Consider the following 18,682-nt stretch of genomic DNA (forward strand, 5'->3'; position numbering starts at 1 on the left):
CTGACAACCTGCAGGTCCAGACTGCACAGTGTACATTGTGTTAACATACCAAGTGGGATTCAGGCTTTCTGGAGAGCTCCAGAAGTCAAGCAATGGTGGCAGCTTTGCAGGTAAATGTAGGGTGGGGAGCAAGACTGGCTTTAAAGGGGGCACACTCATAACAGTGGAGAGGTATCTCAAGAGTGCTGTGTGAAACGGCACCATTACACTGTGGTACATATCTAGTGTAATGGCAGACTGCTGGTAAAAGGCACAATCCTGCTCTTACCTTCTCTGTTGCCACAGAATAAGGCAGTTCAGCTTGCTGATTTGACAGAAAAATGTTATTTTATGTAACCATGAGAAAGTGGTGGGTAGGCGTAGCTATAGGAAACCATGTTCCCGTAGATATTTTTATCCTGACAGATCTTACGTCTACCAATTCAGTATTCTGTTTGGTTTTGCTTGGGGGAAGCAAATTGGGGGCGCAGGGAGAGGAATGTTTAAATTTCAGCCAATATATTTGCATTTTATTGGTTTGGAAGTATATGCAGTTTTTAAATACTGGTAGGAATTTCTCAATGGATGAAACTTTAAGTAGAACAAAAGGAAAATTAGCAGTAGCTGCAAAAATCTTGTGTTGATATGTAAACTGTCTCACTCATTTTGAAAAGTGGCTTCTCAGTATTACTCTGACTCTATATACCTAAAGCATATTATTTTCATATAATTGTTCTGTTTCAAAAACGCCTCTGAGTTGAAGATCATACAACTGAAATTATTGAGAATTTTGCCATTAGCTTATGAGCAGTTTATTTGAGCAAGATCAACTCGTAAAGCACAGCTGTCACTTTGCCTTAGGCTGAAGTTTTTCTAACTAGAATTTTGGTAAATTTAGTCAACAAATACTTGGAGCATTAAAGAGGTAACTTTTATGTCAAGGGAAAAAAGAAGCCTACCACATTCACTGTTGCCAACAGTGAAATTCTCAAAATCCTGCTGTCCCACATTACTAGATTAGACTCTTTCATTAAAAAAAAAAAGTCTGCATGCACATCTTTAAGAAACTGTTCTTGGGACACATTTATCAGATTTAACTGTTCCTTTTTTATCAAACAAGCAGCTCTTCTTGTAGTTCAAAAATGTCACATAAGTGAAGATACTCTTAAAATTTGAGGCTGATCTGACTTGTTTGATCAGTAATTCAATTGTGAGTGAAATTTGTCATAGTCTAGTTTGGGGAACTTGAAAAAGATGCATTCAGAAATTAGTAAAGACAAGAAGTGGTTCAGAACCAACTATGTTTAAATCCTGTACTTTGCCAAATGTGTATTATGCTTTTATAGCTTGAGATTTTTCTTCTTAGCAGTTACAAAATCCAGAAGTTAGATTTCAGCAACAACTGGAGCAGCTGAGTGCAATGGGCTTTTTGAACCATGAAGCAAACTTACAAGCTCTAATAGCAACAGGAGGAGATATCAGTGCAGCTATTGAAAGGCTGCTTGCCTCTCAGCCTTCATAGCAGTGTTTCTTTAACTCAAAAAAATGTAATTTATTTTTGATAACAGCTCTTAAATCTTTAAAATAGTTGCTTTATTTCATTCTGACTCTTGGGATTGTCTTGTTATAACTAAAATCAGTCATGCATTTTAAGGTCAAGTGCAGTAGTTTTCTTCAAACAGAGAATTGATGCATGCATCACTTATCTTCATTATTTCTTAATTTTTTGAAACAATATCAGCTTTCACAGTTGGTTAAGCAGGCTTTGTCTGACTTACAACTGTCCAATTTATTTACTACTAAACTATTAGCCTTCAGTAGTAATTTATGTAGGATACAAATTAAAAAGGAAAAAAATTGAAGGCTATAATTTGTGGGTACCAGTGCTGCTTATGGTGATTTTGGCATGTATTATTTTGCTAGCAAAATGCTGTAAGATTTATACCACTTGAGTAATCTACCATTTTTGCTTTTATTTGTATGAAGTATAAACACAACATATACAATGGAGACAGCTCATTTCTAGAAGTTTACACATTGCAATAGAATGAAATTATAAGTAAACAAAAAAGGCCATGGAAAAAAAATAAGTAGTAAGACATAGTTTTTAGTGTAGAATCTTCCAGCATCTTTGGTAGACATCTCAGAAAAAATGCTTAGGCAAGTTCATTTAAAATAGACTAGAATTGCTGTTCTAGTTATATCTTCACATCTAGCCATAAAGAAACTCGCGCTGTAACATTGTCTCATTGCAACATTGTTACAGATTAACTGTAAATTACCTTTGTGCAAATTAAAGGAGCACTGCCTTGTGCTCTGAAACTGTTTCTAAGGCATTTTGTCTTGTTCCATTGAGATTCTAACATGCATTATGATTTGTAATTGGAAACATTACTTTCAGCCATTGTCATGTGATATTCTAATTACTTTTAACCACCATGTAAAAAAATACTGTATATCTCTTGAGTTTTTATTAGTAGTTACCTCTTGTGCACAGGTAATAAATGAATTAAAAAGTATTTAAGCATCTTGTTTCAGTGTGTTTGCAATTGGTGATTATCCAGCATTCAAGATGACTGACCTTTCAGTGTTAGCTCTGGGACTATTTACAGACTTTGGGCTAAGATTAGCAAACAATACTTGGAGTATAAAGTGGAGGACAGAGAGGAAGGGTCATATGATACTGAAGACTATTTAGATAAAGTGAAAGTAGTGAAATAAAGCATTCTGCTGTGTGTTACTGAATAGCATTTGCTTTTTATTGGTCTTTGGTGTCAGTGTAATTGTGAACATTCTGATTTAATTCTTGTATTGCATTAAACACTTCATCTGAACAATCTTTTCTTTTGGTACAAATATAAAGCCAGTTTGCTCTAAAACCCATTGCTTCCAAATGGTTTAAACTTACCGTCCTTGACTCAAAATTGTTAATAAGTTAAATGAAACAAATTTAAATGGGATATAAAGGAGGGTGTTGAGCACTTTCTTTTACATACAATGAAATTAATAAAACTCTTGGCAAAGCCAAGCATGCAGATTTTACAGGGAGTAACTGTGTTGTATTCTTCTCTCAGAAGTTTTTGCTGTCCAGTAATCTTGTCTCTTACTTCAGCAGTAAGTAAATAGATCAAATACTGCTGATGCACAGTACTGGGTAAAGTTCAAGAAAATCTCTTGGTTGGCAGGCCTCTCTGCCTCTGGATCAAAGTCTCATAGATACAGCAACATAGAGTATTAAACAAACAAATCAATTAAAGTAGAATCTCCTGGTGATTTGAGTTTTATATGATCAAAGCCTTTTAAAATACTTAAAGTTTGGGTAGGAAATTATTATTACTTTTGTTTCCTAGCCAATGATAGTAAACCTGTAAGGGACTAGACCTTCATAATGCCTTCTGTTTGGGTAGGTAGCTTTCACTACACTGAGTATGAGGCTGTGATAGGGAAGTGATAGCAAGATTATTCTGTAGAATAATCACTACTTTTTCACAATTACTTTCACAATTACTCTTAGGATCTTCAAAGTAACTAATTTGACTTGACCTTATAGTATGCCTTATAGGAACTTTGCTTTTAAAAAGTGAGATCTCCAGTCATTCAGAAGGTATATCCTTCTAAGAATACAATCCATAACTTGCAAAAAGGCCACTGTCAAATGGAAAGGGCAAAGCTGAAGTAGGGGAGGGAGTGATTTTTGCCAAGCTTTACTAAGATACTAAAGCACTGAATCTGACCTCTATGAATGTTCTTTTGAGACAAGATCCAGTTCACCTATGTAAGTAAAACAGAGATGCGATATTTGAAGTAAAAATCTATTAGAATTTAAGAAAAAAGTAGAATTTAACCTAAACTGTACAATGAACCGTTGAGCTAAGTTTACTACTTGAGGTACAATTAATAGTTAATTTAACTATGTAACTATTGTCAACTAGTAATAACAATTAGTAACTGAGTAGCGGTAAAACACCGAGACATCTTTAGTGTAGGAGGAATTTTGGTTTTGTTGGAGATGACAATTGTTAAAAGTGGCAGTAGGCGGAACAAGGTTTGTAGTAGGGGTAAAAATTTATTGTCTTTAATAATAAAAGATATATCACACTGGTTTAATGGCATAATAGAATATTTGCACACTCTCTCTCTCTTGCCACTGTCTCTCTAGCCTTTTAGGCACTCACTTTTGAAAATGTCCAATTTCTTTTTGGTTATAAGGGTTTGAAATTTAATATTACTGCTTGGTAATATGTCACTCAGCTGCTTTCCTATCACTGTAGTTTCCTGAATTATTTAGTTTTATTGTGTCTGAAAAAAAGTAAGTATAAATCTGCATTTAATAGTGGGTATATTAGAAAAGCTCTTTGCTTGTAAAATTGTATACTGGGAAAATATGAAGACTTAATTAAAAGCAAAGGTACCACAAGAGGGTGCCATTTCTTTAATTTTCATAGTGACTAAATTTGCATGGCAACATTAAAAAATAATAATCCATGTGCAACTGTATATGGGGATGATTCTATTCAGGCCTGACTTGTAGAATCTTACAGAAACTATCTGCAGAGTTTTCATGAAGTTAAGCTAAAGAGGCATCTCTTGTGTAACAAGGACTTTAAAAAAAAAAATGGCAATTGAAAAGAGGATTTTAACCTTAAATTCTGTGAGTTATGTAACTGACTATATTCAGAAGTTTCTGATCACAAAAAAGTTGAAATATGTACTCAAAGTTGTTTGATCTTAGGTTTTAAAGCAGCTGTATGAAAACCTATCCATAAGCGTATATTGGACTGGGTATAGGCTGAGGTGGAAGAGTAAAGCAAGCTAGAAAAGGGAAGTAAAGGAGAAGGTCCAACTCTGAAAATAATGAGAATGAGTTTGTTTTGTGTTGTGGTTTTTTTGTGTGTGTTTTTGTTTGTTTGTTTTAAAGAAGGAAATATCCATCAGTCTTGTACTGGCTCATTTTGCTGTCTGCTGCATTTCATTGATGGGTATGCTTTACAGGTGAAAGATGCTAATTCAAAGCCAATATGCTGCCTGTTACACTTTCTCTCCAAGCTTTCCAGAGAGTTGTATTTTGTATATTATCTCCCCACCACCACTTTTTTCCCCCCTTTTTCCAGCTTGGTGTTCAGTGCATATAACAAAAGTTCATGAAGTCTTAGCACCCTGGTGAGGTTGGCAAGGACACAAATACAACTTGTTCTAAATCTGTCAGTGAGCCAGCAGTAGTGTCAGGAACAGAACTTCATCATTCAAGTTCCTGCCTTTTATACTTGTAGAAAAAAGAAATATACTGCTTTGTAAAAAGCTGTAAAATAGTTCATCACTGTGCCCCTCTCCATGTTTGACAGAATGAAAATTACAACTAAGAATTTCAATTCCTCTGTGACCCTTGATGGGATTTTCGAAAGCAGGCTGGGCTCAGATAGCTTCCCTTTGACCCATACTAATGGCAATTTTAACCTCATAGGGAGAAGTGTTTAAACAATGGTGACAGTTTTTGAAAATTTCATCTTGCATGTCCTTTACAGTCATGATAGAAATATTAAGAGTAATAAACCAGCTCTTAATATGGTAATGCATTTAAATATTGTGGAAAAATAAATTGTTTTGATTAACTTAAGAAAATAAGCATTATTTCATTAAGACATTTTTCTAGACTCACAGCAGGGGAAAAAAAAATCTTTTTTTTTACAGACTTTTGAAATAAAATTTATAATGCAGGTAAGGATGTGATTTGAAAGTGAGGTCAAGCTAGCCCGTTTCCTGCTAAAATCTCTATCTTAGAGAGTTTCTATATTAGCCACCATTCTTTCACTCCAATTAAAGTCTAATATAGCATAACGAAGTGCCATGAGCACTTCCTTAATTCCAGAGAACAGCAGCAACTGAATAGCTTTAGAAACTCTGATCCATCATCTATAAAATTATTTTATTTTTCTGTCTAGAGAATAAGTCTGCTGAACAGTAGAGTTCTGTTATTAAAGGTATACTTTCAACACCTTGTTTTCAGATTTAACTGTAATGTTAAATGTCATGTTTGTTATGTCTGCTGTAACCCCTGCGCAGTGGCAGTACTGCATATGTGCTCACTTCAAGTTATGCAAGGGATGGGATGTAGTTAAACTAATGGCCTGTGCACATATATATTTTTGTTTGTTTGTTTGTTTGTTTGTTTGGGTTTTTTTGGTTTTTTTTTACTGGCAAGGTTTCCTAAAATAAAGAAATAAAAGCATTAAACTGTGGATGTGTGTGTTACACCAAAAAGCAAATCCGGAATTAGTTGTCATCATAAATCAGTGACTGAAATGTCTGTAGTCAAATTAAAATTAGGTATAAACCTATTAAAAAATCATGACATATTCTTCACATTTTGGTTCACAAGGAAATGTTAATATAATTAACATAATTAGTGTTATCATCTAGGTGAGCCAATGTCAACCTCAGCTATTTATCAGTGCTAGTAATTAAACCTTGTAATTAGGCACTGTTAATGCATACTTGATTTTTGCAAAGCTTCTGGAGCTGGGCAGTGACCTTGGGCAGGCATGTCACAAGAAGCAATGGATCATGTTCCAACATAACAATATAAATTTCTCAGTAAATTAACCCACACTCCACCAAGGTATGATCACCTGATGCGCACATGCAACAGCCATGGTGTGAAGCCAGACTAAGGAGAGCTTTGTGGGAGCAAGAGACGCAGAGAAAGCTGGGTCTATTTGGTTTACAGGGCAAGGTTTTGGTAGTAGCTGCAGGGGTGGCTTCTGTGAGAAGAGAACATGTTGGACAGAGCCAGTTTCAGCTGACTCCAAGATGGACCTGCTGCTGGCCAAAGCTGAGCCCATCAGTGAAGTTGGTAGTGCCTCTGTGATAACGTTTAAGAAAGGGTTAAAAGAAAAAAAAAGCTGTGCAGCAGCTGTGAGAGGGAAGAATGAGAAAAAATGTAAGAAACCACCCTGCAGACACCAAGGTCAGAGAAGGAGGAGGGGGAGGGAGGCGTTCCTGGTGCCAGAGCAGAGATTCCCCTGCAGCCAAGGGTGAAGCAGGTTGTCCCCCTGCAGCCCATGGAGGACCACGTGGGAGCAGATATCTGCACTGCAGCCTGTGGATAGCTCATGCCAGAGCAGGTGGATATGCCCTGAAGGAAGCTGTGACCCCATGGAGAGCCCATGCTGGAGCAGGTTTTCTGTCAGGACCTGTGATGGCATGGGGGATCCACGCTGGAGCAGTCTGAATGAGCCTGGGAAGAAGGGGGGTGGGGGGAAGATGTTTTTAGTTTTGTTTTTGTTTCTCACTGTCCTACTCTATTTTTAATTGGCAATAATTTGAATTAATTTTCCCCAAGTCAAGTCTGTTTTGACCGTGACAGCAATTGGTGAGTGATCTCCCTGTCTTTATCTTGAGCCACGAGCTTTTTTTTCATGTTAATTTCTCCTCCTGTCTTGTTGAGGAGGGGGAGTGATAGAGTGGCTTGGTGGGCACCTGGCAGCTAGCCAAGGTCAACCCACCACACTGGGCTAGACATGAAGTTTTGGTAGAATAACTTTTGAGATTATTTATGTAAGCAGGGTAGCCCCATACACTATGGGAGATAAGTGGCTGATGGTATATAGGATAGGTGGTTTGCTTCCCCTTCCATCTACCCCCCAAAAATGGATCCCAGGATCCAAGAAGTGACACAGCATGCTTGTAGCAGGCTAAAAGGAGAGGGCAGTGTCCGGCTGTAATACTCCTTCTCTTTCTATTTGCAGTAAAGGTACAAACAGGTGAAATGAAGCATCACAGAAATTTAGTTGTGACCAGAGAAACATCATGGATGAGTCATAGCTCTAGCTACCAGTGTCAAGTGCCAATTTCCATGGCTTTCAGTAGGTATCTTGTCAGTCAGTCTTCCCCCTTCTCTATCTGACTTTCAAATCCTAGATGCTTCTGAATAGGAATCAAATTCCCCCAAGGGCTGAGTCCTAGCAGTTCAACATATTCCTGCCACATGAAACTCACAAAATCTGTTCTTCTGTCTCCCACCCTACTGAAATATCAAGAGGAAAGCTAATATTGGAGATAATCTGAAAAGACGTGGCCAAGGATGGATAACACAAATTCAGCATTTTGAGCATGCTAGAGCTCTTTGGAACTTGCTTCTGATTCCTCTTTACGGAGAAAGCTTGTTAGGTGTTTAGTATAACATCCTAAACTAAAGCAGAGTGAAAAATAAAATACTTGAGTTTAAAGCTACATATTTTGCTATTACTTTCAAGTTTCAAAAAACTTCCTTTGAATTATCTTTGCTTGTGTCTGAACAGTTGAAGTAGGACTATCTGAGCTTAGGAAATATGTAATAAATAAAATTCAAGGTTGAATGATGAGTTGGTCAGCTGATTTAAATTTTTAAAAAATCAACATTTCTAAAGAGATTCAATCATGACTACCAAATGCCTAATCATTTTGGACTGTACCTTACTGAAACTAATATTTTAGAAAACATTATATTGTAGTCATCAGTATATTCTGTGGTTATGCTGTCTGGAAGTAGCTAATGTTAGGTTTATTACTGAACTGGATCCTTGAAATAATCTTTATACAGACAGTAGAAAAACAACTATCATTTGCAGCATTTTTCCCTACACTATTATTCAGGGGTTAGCTTACTCTTAGCAATTATTATGATACCTTAGATTAGTGAAAACATAATGGCTTTACTAGCTGCAGAATATTATACTACTACATACATTTCTTATTTGGAATGTGATGGTGAAAATACTTAAGTTTTTTTGTCTTTAGCCAAAACTCATTAAAGATAGAGGTTCTCTTACCTCTTCAATATATCATGCAATGCACAAAGCCAGGGAATCCTGTCCTAGAAACAAAAACAGTTAGTTCAAAAATGTTTATGAAATGTATTTGAAACAATCACTTCTAACATTTAAAGCATTTGACTGGAAATGAAAATTAGTATTATAATGCATACCAAGTTCAGTTTTGTGTCTCTTTCTTCCTAATGTAGATTTGCTACCACTGCCTGAAGGATAACAAGAAGTGCTAGACACTTTATCAATAAAAGGGTTTTAGTGAAATAGTATTTCATATATTACAAATACCTAGAAGTATCTGATAGAAGCCACAATTTTGCAACACCTTTGCTCAGTAGTTTGGCAAATGCAATGTAAGTGATTGATCAGATTTTCAATATAATCTAATTTTAAGCTTTAAGCTCCCAGCGACTTTTGTCATACCTATCAAGCATTAAAATATTGCTCCCATTTCATCTTTCAACACAGTTACTGCTGAGTGAGTACAACAAATGACAACGTAGACAAATAAATGAATTTGCTATTGTCATTATAGAACAACTTCCCCCTGGCATTCAAGGCCCTCACAATTTTGCATGCCTGATGTTTCAGAAGAGATATTTCCCTCTTGCTTAGCATCATATGCCAAGGGTTTATTCATTCAGTTGTGCAGTGCTGCCATACATGAGATACTGGCTTATATGAACTTTCAACCATTAATGAAAGATTAGTCTTTAATAAAAATTGTACTGGGTGTGGCTGGGATGAAGTTATCACAGAGTCACAGCCTGGTTGAGGTTGGAAGGGACCTCTGGAGGTCATCTGGTCCAACACCCCTGCTCAAGCAGGGCCACCTAGAGCCTGTTGCCCAGGACCATGTCCAGATGGCTTTTGAACATCTCCAAGGAGGGAGACTCCACAACCTCCCTGGGCAACCTGTTCCAGTGCTCAGTCACCCTCACAGTAAAAAAGTCTTTCCTTATGATCAGACAAGAACCTCCTGTGTTTCAGTTTGTGCCAGTTGCCTCTGGTCCTGTCACTGGGCACCACTGACAAGAGCCTGGCTCCATCTTCTTTGCACCCTCCCTTCAGGTATTTATATACACTGATGAGATCTCCCCATCAAGCCTTCTCTTCTCCAGGCTAAACAGTCCCAGCTCTCTCAGCCTTTCCTCATAGGAGAGATGCTCCAGTCCTTTCATCATCTTTGTGGCCCTGCACTGGACTCCCTCCAGTATGTCCATGTCTCTCTTGTACTGGGGAGCCCAGAACTAGACACAGGACTCCAGGTGTGGCCTCACCAGTGCTGAGTAGAGGGGAAGGATCACCTCCCTCGACCTGCTGGCAACACTCCTCCTAATGCAGCCCAGGATACCATTAGCCTTCTTTGCTGCGAGGGCACATTGCTGGCTCATGGTCAGCTTGGTGTCCACCAGCTCAGTTCTCCAGTCTGTTGAGGTTCCTCTGGATGGCAGCACGACCCTCTGGCATATCAGCCACTCCTCCCAGTTTTGTGTCATCAGCAGATTAGCTAATCAAGATCCCAGAATTTATCAATACCTAAAAAATTACAGGCCTCTTGCACCACAGTATGAATTCTGGGCTGCATAATAAAAAGCGCAGCCAGCAGGTCAAGGGAGGTGATTCTCCCCCTCTACTCCGCTCTCGTGAGACCCCACCTGGAGTATTGCATCCAGCTCTGGGGCCCCCAGTACAAGAAAGACATGGACCTGTTAGAGCGGGTCCAGAGGAGGGACACAAAAATGATCAGAGGACTGGAACACCTCTCCTATGAAGAAAGGCTGAGAGAGTTGGGGTTGTTTAGCCTGGAGAAGAGAAGGCTCCAGGGAGACCTTACTGTGGCCTTTCAATATATAAAGGGGGCTTATAAGAACAATGGAAAGAGACTTTTTAACAAGGCCTGTAGTGCCAGGGGGAATGGTTTTAAACTGAAAGAGGGTAAGTTTAGATTTGATATAAGGAAGAAATTCTTTACGATGAGGGTGGTGAGACACTGGAACAGGTTGCTCAGAGAAGCTGTGGATGCCCCATCATTGGAAGTGTTCAAGGTCAGGTTGGACAGGGCTTTGAGCAACCTGGTCTAGTGAAAGATGTCCCTGCCCATGGCAGTGGTGTTAGACTAGATGATCTTTAAAGGTCCCTTCCAACCCAAACCATTCTATGATTCTATGTATGTAATGATGCTCTAACCATCACTGCAAAGTAAGCTTAATAAGAAACAGCAACAGTTGATGCGCAATGGTTGTTCTTTCAGTCAATTTAGACTACACAGCATTGGTGATAGCCACCCAAACCCAATTTAGTGAGGACACAGACTAAACTGTTAAATTATAATTGTTATGCCATGTGTAAATACTAGCTATTTGTGAACTATAGGTTGCTAGAAGCAGTAAGAAAAAAATCCTATCAAAAAAGTGGTGATTAGCACCCCACATCTGGAATATAATACAACCATATCTTTGCTGACAAATGTGACCCAACTGTGGTTCTGCAAGAGAGCACAAAGAGTCTGTTATATAAATATCACTTCATAATCTTTTTTCTCTCTGAGAGATGAGGTATTCTCTTTCCTTCCTTGGATACAACCTTGTGTAGTGATCCTGACGGGAAGACCATTGTACATCGAGAAGTTCATGATCTGCAACACAGTTAACCTGAGAAGGCCCAGGCCTGTGCTGTGCTGCACTGTGGTGAAAGTACAGTGTGGACTTCAGGCCCGTGTTGTGTTGCTGCAGGATAAACTCAGCTAGCTCATTTTAACAGAGGAGCCTGCTGGTAGCTCCCACTTGGTACAGGCAATTGCGCCACCTGTGTGGCCTTGCCTTTAAAATTGCAGCAACAAGTTCTCATAGGAACATCCTTCCTGTTTGACAGTAGAAATGATGAATACGGTTGATTTTCTTGTAAGAAAATCCTATAATAGCTTGAAGGACCAAAAAGGGGAAACCTCTCCACGGACAGAATCTGCACAACATGCTGTGGGAAAATTCATCCAGTTTCTGTCTGATGCAGCACGAACACAGCATTCCCAGCATCTGAAGGGATGTAAGATATATTTGCTACCTATATTCCTCTTCTTATTCTGTCTTATTAAAACAACTATTTTATTAAGCCAGTTGTTGTTGGACATTTCTAATTGAACTCCAGAAAGAACCCTGCATCGTCTCGCCTTCTCACTGTTTTCAAACCAGAAATTAAATTAGAAGTACTCAAAAACATTGTGGTTTGACATTGTGCAGATGTCAGGAGCATGTGATCTGTGACTCTAGGCCAGTAGGCTGGGGGTGGGCAAGAGGTTGGGAGGTGACACAGCCAGGACAGCTGACCCAAACTGACCAAAAGGATACTCCATACCACATGACATTGTGAGCAGCAACAAAAGCTAAAAGAAAGGGGGGGGGGCATTCATTATTAAGGTGATTGTCTTCCGAAGCAACTGCTACATGTACTGAGGCCCTACTTCCCAGGAAGTGGCTAGACATCACCTGCTGATTGGAAGTAGAGGATAAATCTTTTTTGTTTGTTTGTTTTCCTTTGCTTTTACACGCGGCCTTTGCTTTTTCTTTATTAAACTGCCTTTATCTCGATCCACAAGCTTTTCTTTGTATTTTCTCTCCCCCCTGTCCCACTGAGGAGGGGGAGCGATAGAGTGGCTTGGTGGGCACCTGGCAGCCAGCCAAGATTAACCCAACACAGATGCACAAAGTAAAAAGTGACAGATGCCATGCCCCCAGCTTCTGGTGGAAGTCCCACCTCCTCCCAGAAGCCTCAGGGGCCATTTGCCCCAGAAGTCCCCTCTTCCGGTCACATCCTCTGTTGTGATTGGCTGGTGGGAACAGCATCCCCCACTTCTGGTTTACCCTGAAGTACATCAGACCAGGAAGGTCCTTCCCCTACATACACGGTAGGGTGCCATTTTGTTTTGGACACCATTTTATGACAGGGCTCGGGCCATTTTATGACAGGGAGCTGCCATTTTGTTAAATATCATACTGCTCTGTGATTTGCTGATGGCCATTTCTTGACTCTGTCCTACCCACGTGTTCTCAGACAGCCCTGTGATTGGCTGCCTGTTTCCTTTGGACCATGAAGTGTTCAGATATAAACTATATACATTTCAATACAATATATACATATATAGAAATACATATAAAGGAGTGTACAAATATGTATAAATATTTTATTTATTTATACATTAGTACACTATATATACTTCTATATGTGTGTATATGTTTATATGTGTATACATTTATAAAGCTATAGAACTTAAATATATATATAGGTAAAAGCATACATATAAAATGGATTAAACATTCTTTACTAAGAGCTAGTGGGATGAATAATTAAAGTTTAAATGTGAACAGAAAGGAATTAAACAAAAGTAAAAGGCAGGTTTGGAGACCCCTACTTTACCAGGCTGCAGAACAAGCCCTGACATGTCTGGGGTGGGGGAGGAACTTCAAGAGGGTAGAGGGGTGAGAAAAGAGTGGGGGAGCATGGACAAGTTGGAGCATGCCTATGGAAAGGGCTACAGACGGAGGAGGCCCACTAAGGAGCCACCTGCACAAATCCTGTCACGTGCAAAGGCAGGCCCAAGCCTGTGAGCCTGACTGAGAGGCCTCCACATCCAGGCCCCAGCCCAACAGGATGACCATGCAGGATTACTGGGGCAGACTTTGGGCTTTGCACAGTGCTGCAAGACACAGACAACACCGGCTGTGAAAATTTAAAACCAGAACAAAATGCCAACTTGAGAAGAACATGTGAGCGGGGATGACAAGAAAAAGACCCTAAGGGATTCCCAAAAAGGACCACGCAAACCCGAAGAACCAGCCAATGGGCCCATGAACTACAAACTGGATTTCAAGGTAAGAGTCACACAGAGAGGGCAGGTGGTGGTGGGGCAGCTCCCTTTGCCCATCGTTGTGTCGGATCTTACAGCTACCTGTAAGACCATTCTGGGATAAAGGCTGGTGCTACGTATGTTTCCTTAGCCTTAAGCCGATGGATAGAATGTTTCAAAAAGTTCTGTCTGACTGACTGAGGAGAAGTCAGGAGCGTGTCATGACTGGTCTGCCTTCCTGTCTGGGCCTGATTCAGCCAAAGAAAGGAGAACGGGCATAGAAGTGACAGAGGTGTTCAAGGAAAAAATGGAAGAAGCCTGGAGAAGTCTGACTGGCAACCAACTCCCCTCTTACCCTGTTAATAAAGTTTCTCTGTTTTTGAGTTAAATTGATTGTCCAGTGTTTCATTTTGTACATGTGTGAAGTAGCAGCGTGTTGGTAGACATGTCTACACCGCTGCTTCTGTTAAAAGAGATTTACTATGCTCCTGGGGAGGTGGGAAGCTTTGGGGGTATAAATCCACTTTTTGAAACTGCTAAAAGGAAAATTGCCGATCTGAAAAGGCGGCAAGTAGCCACCTGGCTTGCAAGCCAGGATGCTTGCAGCTTACAGAAGCCTACAAGAAAGCACTTTAAAAGAAACAAGGTGATTGTGGCAGAGGTGGATGCACAATGACAGGCAGACTTGGTGGATGTGCAAACTCTTTTCCAAAAACAACGATGGTGTTAAGTACATCTGAATGGTGATAGACATATTATCCAAGCATGCGTGAGCCAAATCGTCTAAAGGGCAAAATGGGTTCTGAAATAGCTGGGCTTTTAAAACAATTTTTTAGCAGGGGGTGCAAGCCTCTGAAATTACAGACTGACCGAGGAAAAGAGTTTTTAAACCAGCCTTTAAACAAGCTATTAAAGCAGTGTAATGTTCACCATTTTGTTACTAATAATGAAGTAAAAGCCTCCATCATAGAACTTTTTAACAGGATGCTCAAAAACAAGATGTGGAGATATTTTACAGCATGCAAAACTTTTTGCTATATTGATGTGTTTATAAAGAGCTATAACCATAACTTCTACAGAACTGTCAGAGCCAGGCCTGTGGATGTGAACACTTCAAAACTCCACAAGGGTATGGAAAACCATATGTGGGGATATGTTTAAAATTAAAGAATCTGCACCTCTGCTCAAAAAGGGAGGACACATGCCTAGAACAAAAGAGAGATTTGAGAAAGGTTATGAGCAGATGTTCTCACATGAAATTTTCATAGTAGCTGAAATTGTGAGAAGGGGACAGATACCTGTGTACCACTTATTAGACTATGATCATGAAGCAATTGAGGGGGTATTTTGCCCTAAAGAACTTCAAACAGTGAATTCTGAGGAGGACAGAATCTACAAAATTGGGAGGATCATTGCTGCAAAAGGGAAAGGAAGAAAGAAACAGCTGCTGGTGAAGTGGCATGGCTGACCCCCAAAATTTAACAGTTGAATAGAAGCCTCCCAAGTCCAGGACATGCCAATAACTGGCAGTGGAGCAGCAGGGGGAAAAAGAAGGATGGCAGATGGGGTTTTCTACACCACACTACCCAGCAAGGCCAGCACCAGAATCTTCCCACAAAACACCAGCTTGATGTTTACTGTACAGCTGGTGAGGCCCCTGGAGCTCTTGGGGAAGCGGGAGGTGGGGCTGGCAGAAATACAGTACCAGCACAGCTGGAATAACATCAACAAAGACACCATCTCTGAAATAGGGCTGCAGGGCAAGACACGGCAGTATACTTTGCGGAAAGGCTATTATCTGTCCCTCTCCATGTTGATGGAACATATGAACCATCTTATTAACCCCCACAACAAAGTTTCAGCTGTTGACTCTCCAGCAGTGGACCTATGACCCTGTCATAAGGAAAACAAAACTCAAAATGGGTGAAAAGCCTTACACTTTTTCTGCAACTGGGGATCTGATACATATTTTGGGGGTTTCTCCTGGGTGTTGCTGCTAAGAAATTTCGCTTTCTGGTGAAAGATTGAGAAGACCATTTTCCTTTGGAAAGGTGACTGCAAAGCTGCATCTTTGGCCATGGAAGCCTCTGACATTTTAAGAAACTATGCCAACATGGTAGTGGTAAAAAATTATAGGGACATGTCCTTGTATGTGAATTATTACAGAGCCCAGGCCAGCAATGGTCTTCCTGGTTTTCAAGGTGTTCCTTTCATGCATATTGTGGGTGTCAGAGGTATATTCAGTAGCCTGTTTAGAAAGGCTGTCCCACTTATGAAAAGGGGGTTGGAAATTGTTAACGCACACGTTAAAAGCACTGGTCAAGATACTGCAAAAAAAGTGTTTGGACATGTTTCCAAGGTTGTCACGGACCAGTTGGAAACGCCATCAAATCAGGAGGACTCGGGACCTGTGTATATTCAAAGAAAAAGCCTTAAAAAAGAGAGCCATGAAGCCAAGAGAGGGAAGGCCCACCCCGGACCTTTAAAAGAAAAAGGAAGGGGGGCACCAGAAAACAGTCTGACCAGGACAAGAAGAAGAAAAAGAACAACAAGCTAGGCTGAACAGTGCAAAAGAAAAGGAAAACCCAGAGAAAGAGGTCCCATTCTACCACTAGAAAAGGAAATATATTTTAAAAGGGATGGCTTTTGTTCATGGCTGCTCAGAAGAATGTACCAAATCTGAGCTGGATTTGTTTTAAGTATCCCTGACACAGACCAACACTGAGAAAAGCCTGTTTATTGAGGTACCTCCACTTCCCACTATTGCAGAGTCAGCACCTCTGGACATTTTCATAGCTGGGAATGGGGAAGAATACATAGATCTGAACCAGAACCTGCTGTACCTTTGCTACAAGATTGTAAAAGCTGACAAGTCCAACCTTGAAGCCGTTGAGGCCATGGGCCTTGTGAATTATCCACTGGCCTCTATTTTCAGCCAGCTGAATGTTATGCTGGGACACCGACTGATAAGCCAGAGCAACAATGGCTAACCCTACCATACCTTCAAAGAGTTGCTTCTCAATTACAGCCGTGACACACTGTCCACGCACTTCTCCACTGGGCTGTTCTACAAAGACACAGGTGGGAAGCAGGAAGCAGTCACGCTGGATGGCATCAGTAGAATAGAACAGAATAGTTCAGCTGGAAGGGACCTACAACGATCATCTAGTCCAACTGCCTGACCACTTCAGGTATGACCAAATTTAAAACATATTATTAAGGGCGTTGCCCAAATGCCTCTTAAACACTGACAGGCATGAGGCATCAACCACCTCTCTAGGAAGCCTGTTCCAGTGTTTGACCACCCTCTTGGTAAAGATATGCTTCCTAATGTCCAGTCTGAACCTCCCCTGATGCAGCTTTGAACCATTCCCATGCGTCCTGTCACTGGATACCAGGGAGAAGAGCTCAGCACCTCCCTCTCCACTTCCCCTCCTCAGGAAGCTGTAGAGAGCAATGAGGTCGCCCCTCAGCCTCCTTCTCTCCAAACTAGACAAGCCCAGAGTCCTTAGCCACTCCTCATAGGACATTCCTTCCAGCCCTTTCACCAGCCTTGTTGCCCTCCTCTGGAGGCATTCAAGTACCTTAACATCCTTTTTAAATTGTGGGGCCCAGAACTGCACACAGTACTCAAGGTGAGGCCGCACCAATGCTAAATACAGCGGGATAATCACCTCTTTTGACTGGCTGGTTATGCTGTGTTTGATGCACCCCAGGATGCGGTTTGCCCTCTTGGCTGCCAGGGCACACTGCTGACTCCTGTTGAGCCTGCTGTCAACCAGCACCCCCAGATCCCTTTCTGCAGGGCTGCTCTCCAGCCACTCCTATTCCAGTCTATACTTGTGCCCAGCATTACTCCATCCCAGGTGCAGAACCCGGCATTTGTTCTTGTTAAATTTCATGCCATTGATGATTACCCAATGCTCCAATCTATCTAGATCCCTCTGCAAGGCCTCTTGTTCCTCGCGAGAGTCAGCAGCACCTCCCAGTTTAGTATCCTCAGCAAACTTGCTAATGGTGCATTCAACTCCTGCATCCAGATCATTGATAAAAATATTGAGCAGAACTGGCCCTAGAATTGAGCCCTGAGGAACACCGCTGGTGACCGGTCGCCAGCCAGATGTAGCCCCATTCACTACAACCCTTTGAGGCCTGCCATTCAGCCAGTTCTTCACCCAGAAGGATGCTGTGAGGGACAGTATCAAAAGCCTTCCTAAAATACAGGAAAAACTACATCCACCGCCTTCCCTTCATCCAGTAGGCAGGTGACCTTATTGTAGAAGGATATCAAATTAGTTAAACAGGACTTTCCCTTTGTGAACTCATGTGACCATGCCTGATGATTGCATTGTCCTTTAAATGCCTTTCAATAGCACCCAGTATGATCTTCCCCATAATTTTTCCAGGTAATGACGTTAGGCTAACAGGTCTGTAGTTTCCTGGGTCTTCCCTCATGCCCTTCTTGTAAATTGGAATAACATTGGCTAGCTTCCAGTCAGCGGGGACCTCCCCAGACTCCCAAGACATTTAGTAGATGATGGAGAGGGGTCCTGCTGTTGTAACATCCGCTAGCTCCTTCAGTACTCTGGGATGAATCCCATCAGGCCCCATGGACTTGTGAACATTCAGCTGATACAACTCATCTGAGGCAATAAAAAGCATTGAATGCCTCTGCTTTTTCTTCATCCCTATTTGTCAGGTGACCATCTTCAACAAGTATCGGTCCAATGTTTTCCTTGGACCTCCTCTTGCTATTAACATACTTAAAAAAAAAAATCCTTTCTTGTTGTCTGACACAACACTGGCCAGTTTCAACTCTAGTTGAGCTTTGGCCTTTCGTGTCTTCTCCTTTCATATAAGAACCACAGCTCTGTAATCTTCCTGCGAAGCCTGACCTTGCTTCCAGAGATCATACAATTTCTTTTGCCTCCTGAGTTCCAAGAGGAGTTCCCTGTTCAGCCAAGCTGGTCTTCTGCCCCGCTTGCTTGACTTATGACACAATGGGATTGCCTGCGCCTGTGCTTCTAAAAGGTGGTTCTTAAAAACTGACCAGTTC

General features: G+C 40.9%; 1 protein-coding gene across 2 annotated transcripts in view; it reads left to right on the top strand.

Annotated features, from left to right (window-relative positions):
- The window catches only part of LOC140650592 (ubiquilin-1-like), a 40,202-nt gene extending 31,577 nt beyond the window's left edge, over positions 1–8,625 (top strand). Inside the window, exon 11 of one of the 2 annotated variants that reach the window (XM_072859123.1) lies at positions 1,349–8,625. In XM_072859123.1, coding sequence (XP_072715224.1) covers positions 1,349–1,501 — 153 coding nt within the window. In that variant the 3' untranslated portion in view covers positions 1,502–8,625. Of the gene's footprint in view, positions 1–1,345 lie in introns of both variants that reach the window. The other variant, XM_072859124.1, reaches the window with a different exon arrangement.
- The last annotated feature ends 10,057 nt before the right edge of the window (positions 8,626–18,682 follow it).

Source organism: Ciconia boyciana, chromosome 4 (assembly GCF_034638445.1).
Source record: "Ciconia boyciana chromosome 4, ASM3463844v1, whole genome shotgun sequence".
Classification (NCBI taxonomy): Eukaryota; Metazoa; Chordata; class Aves; order Ciconiiformes; family Ciconiidae; genus Ciconia; species Ciconia boyciana.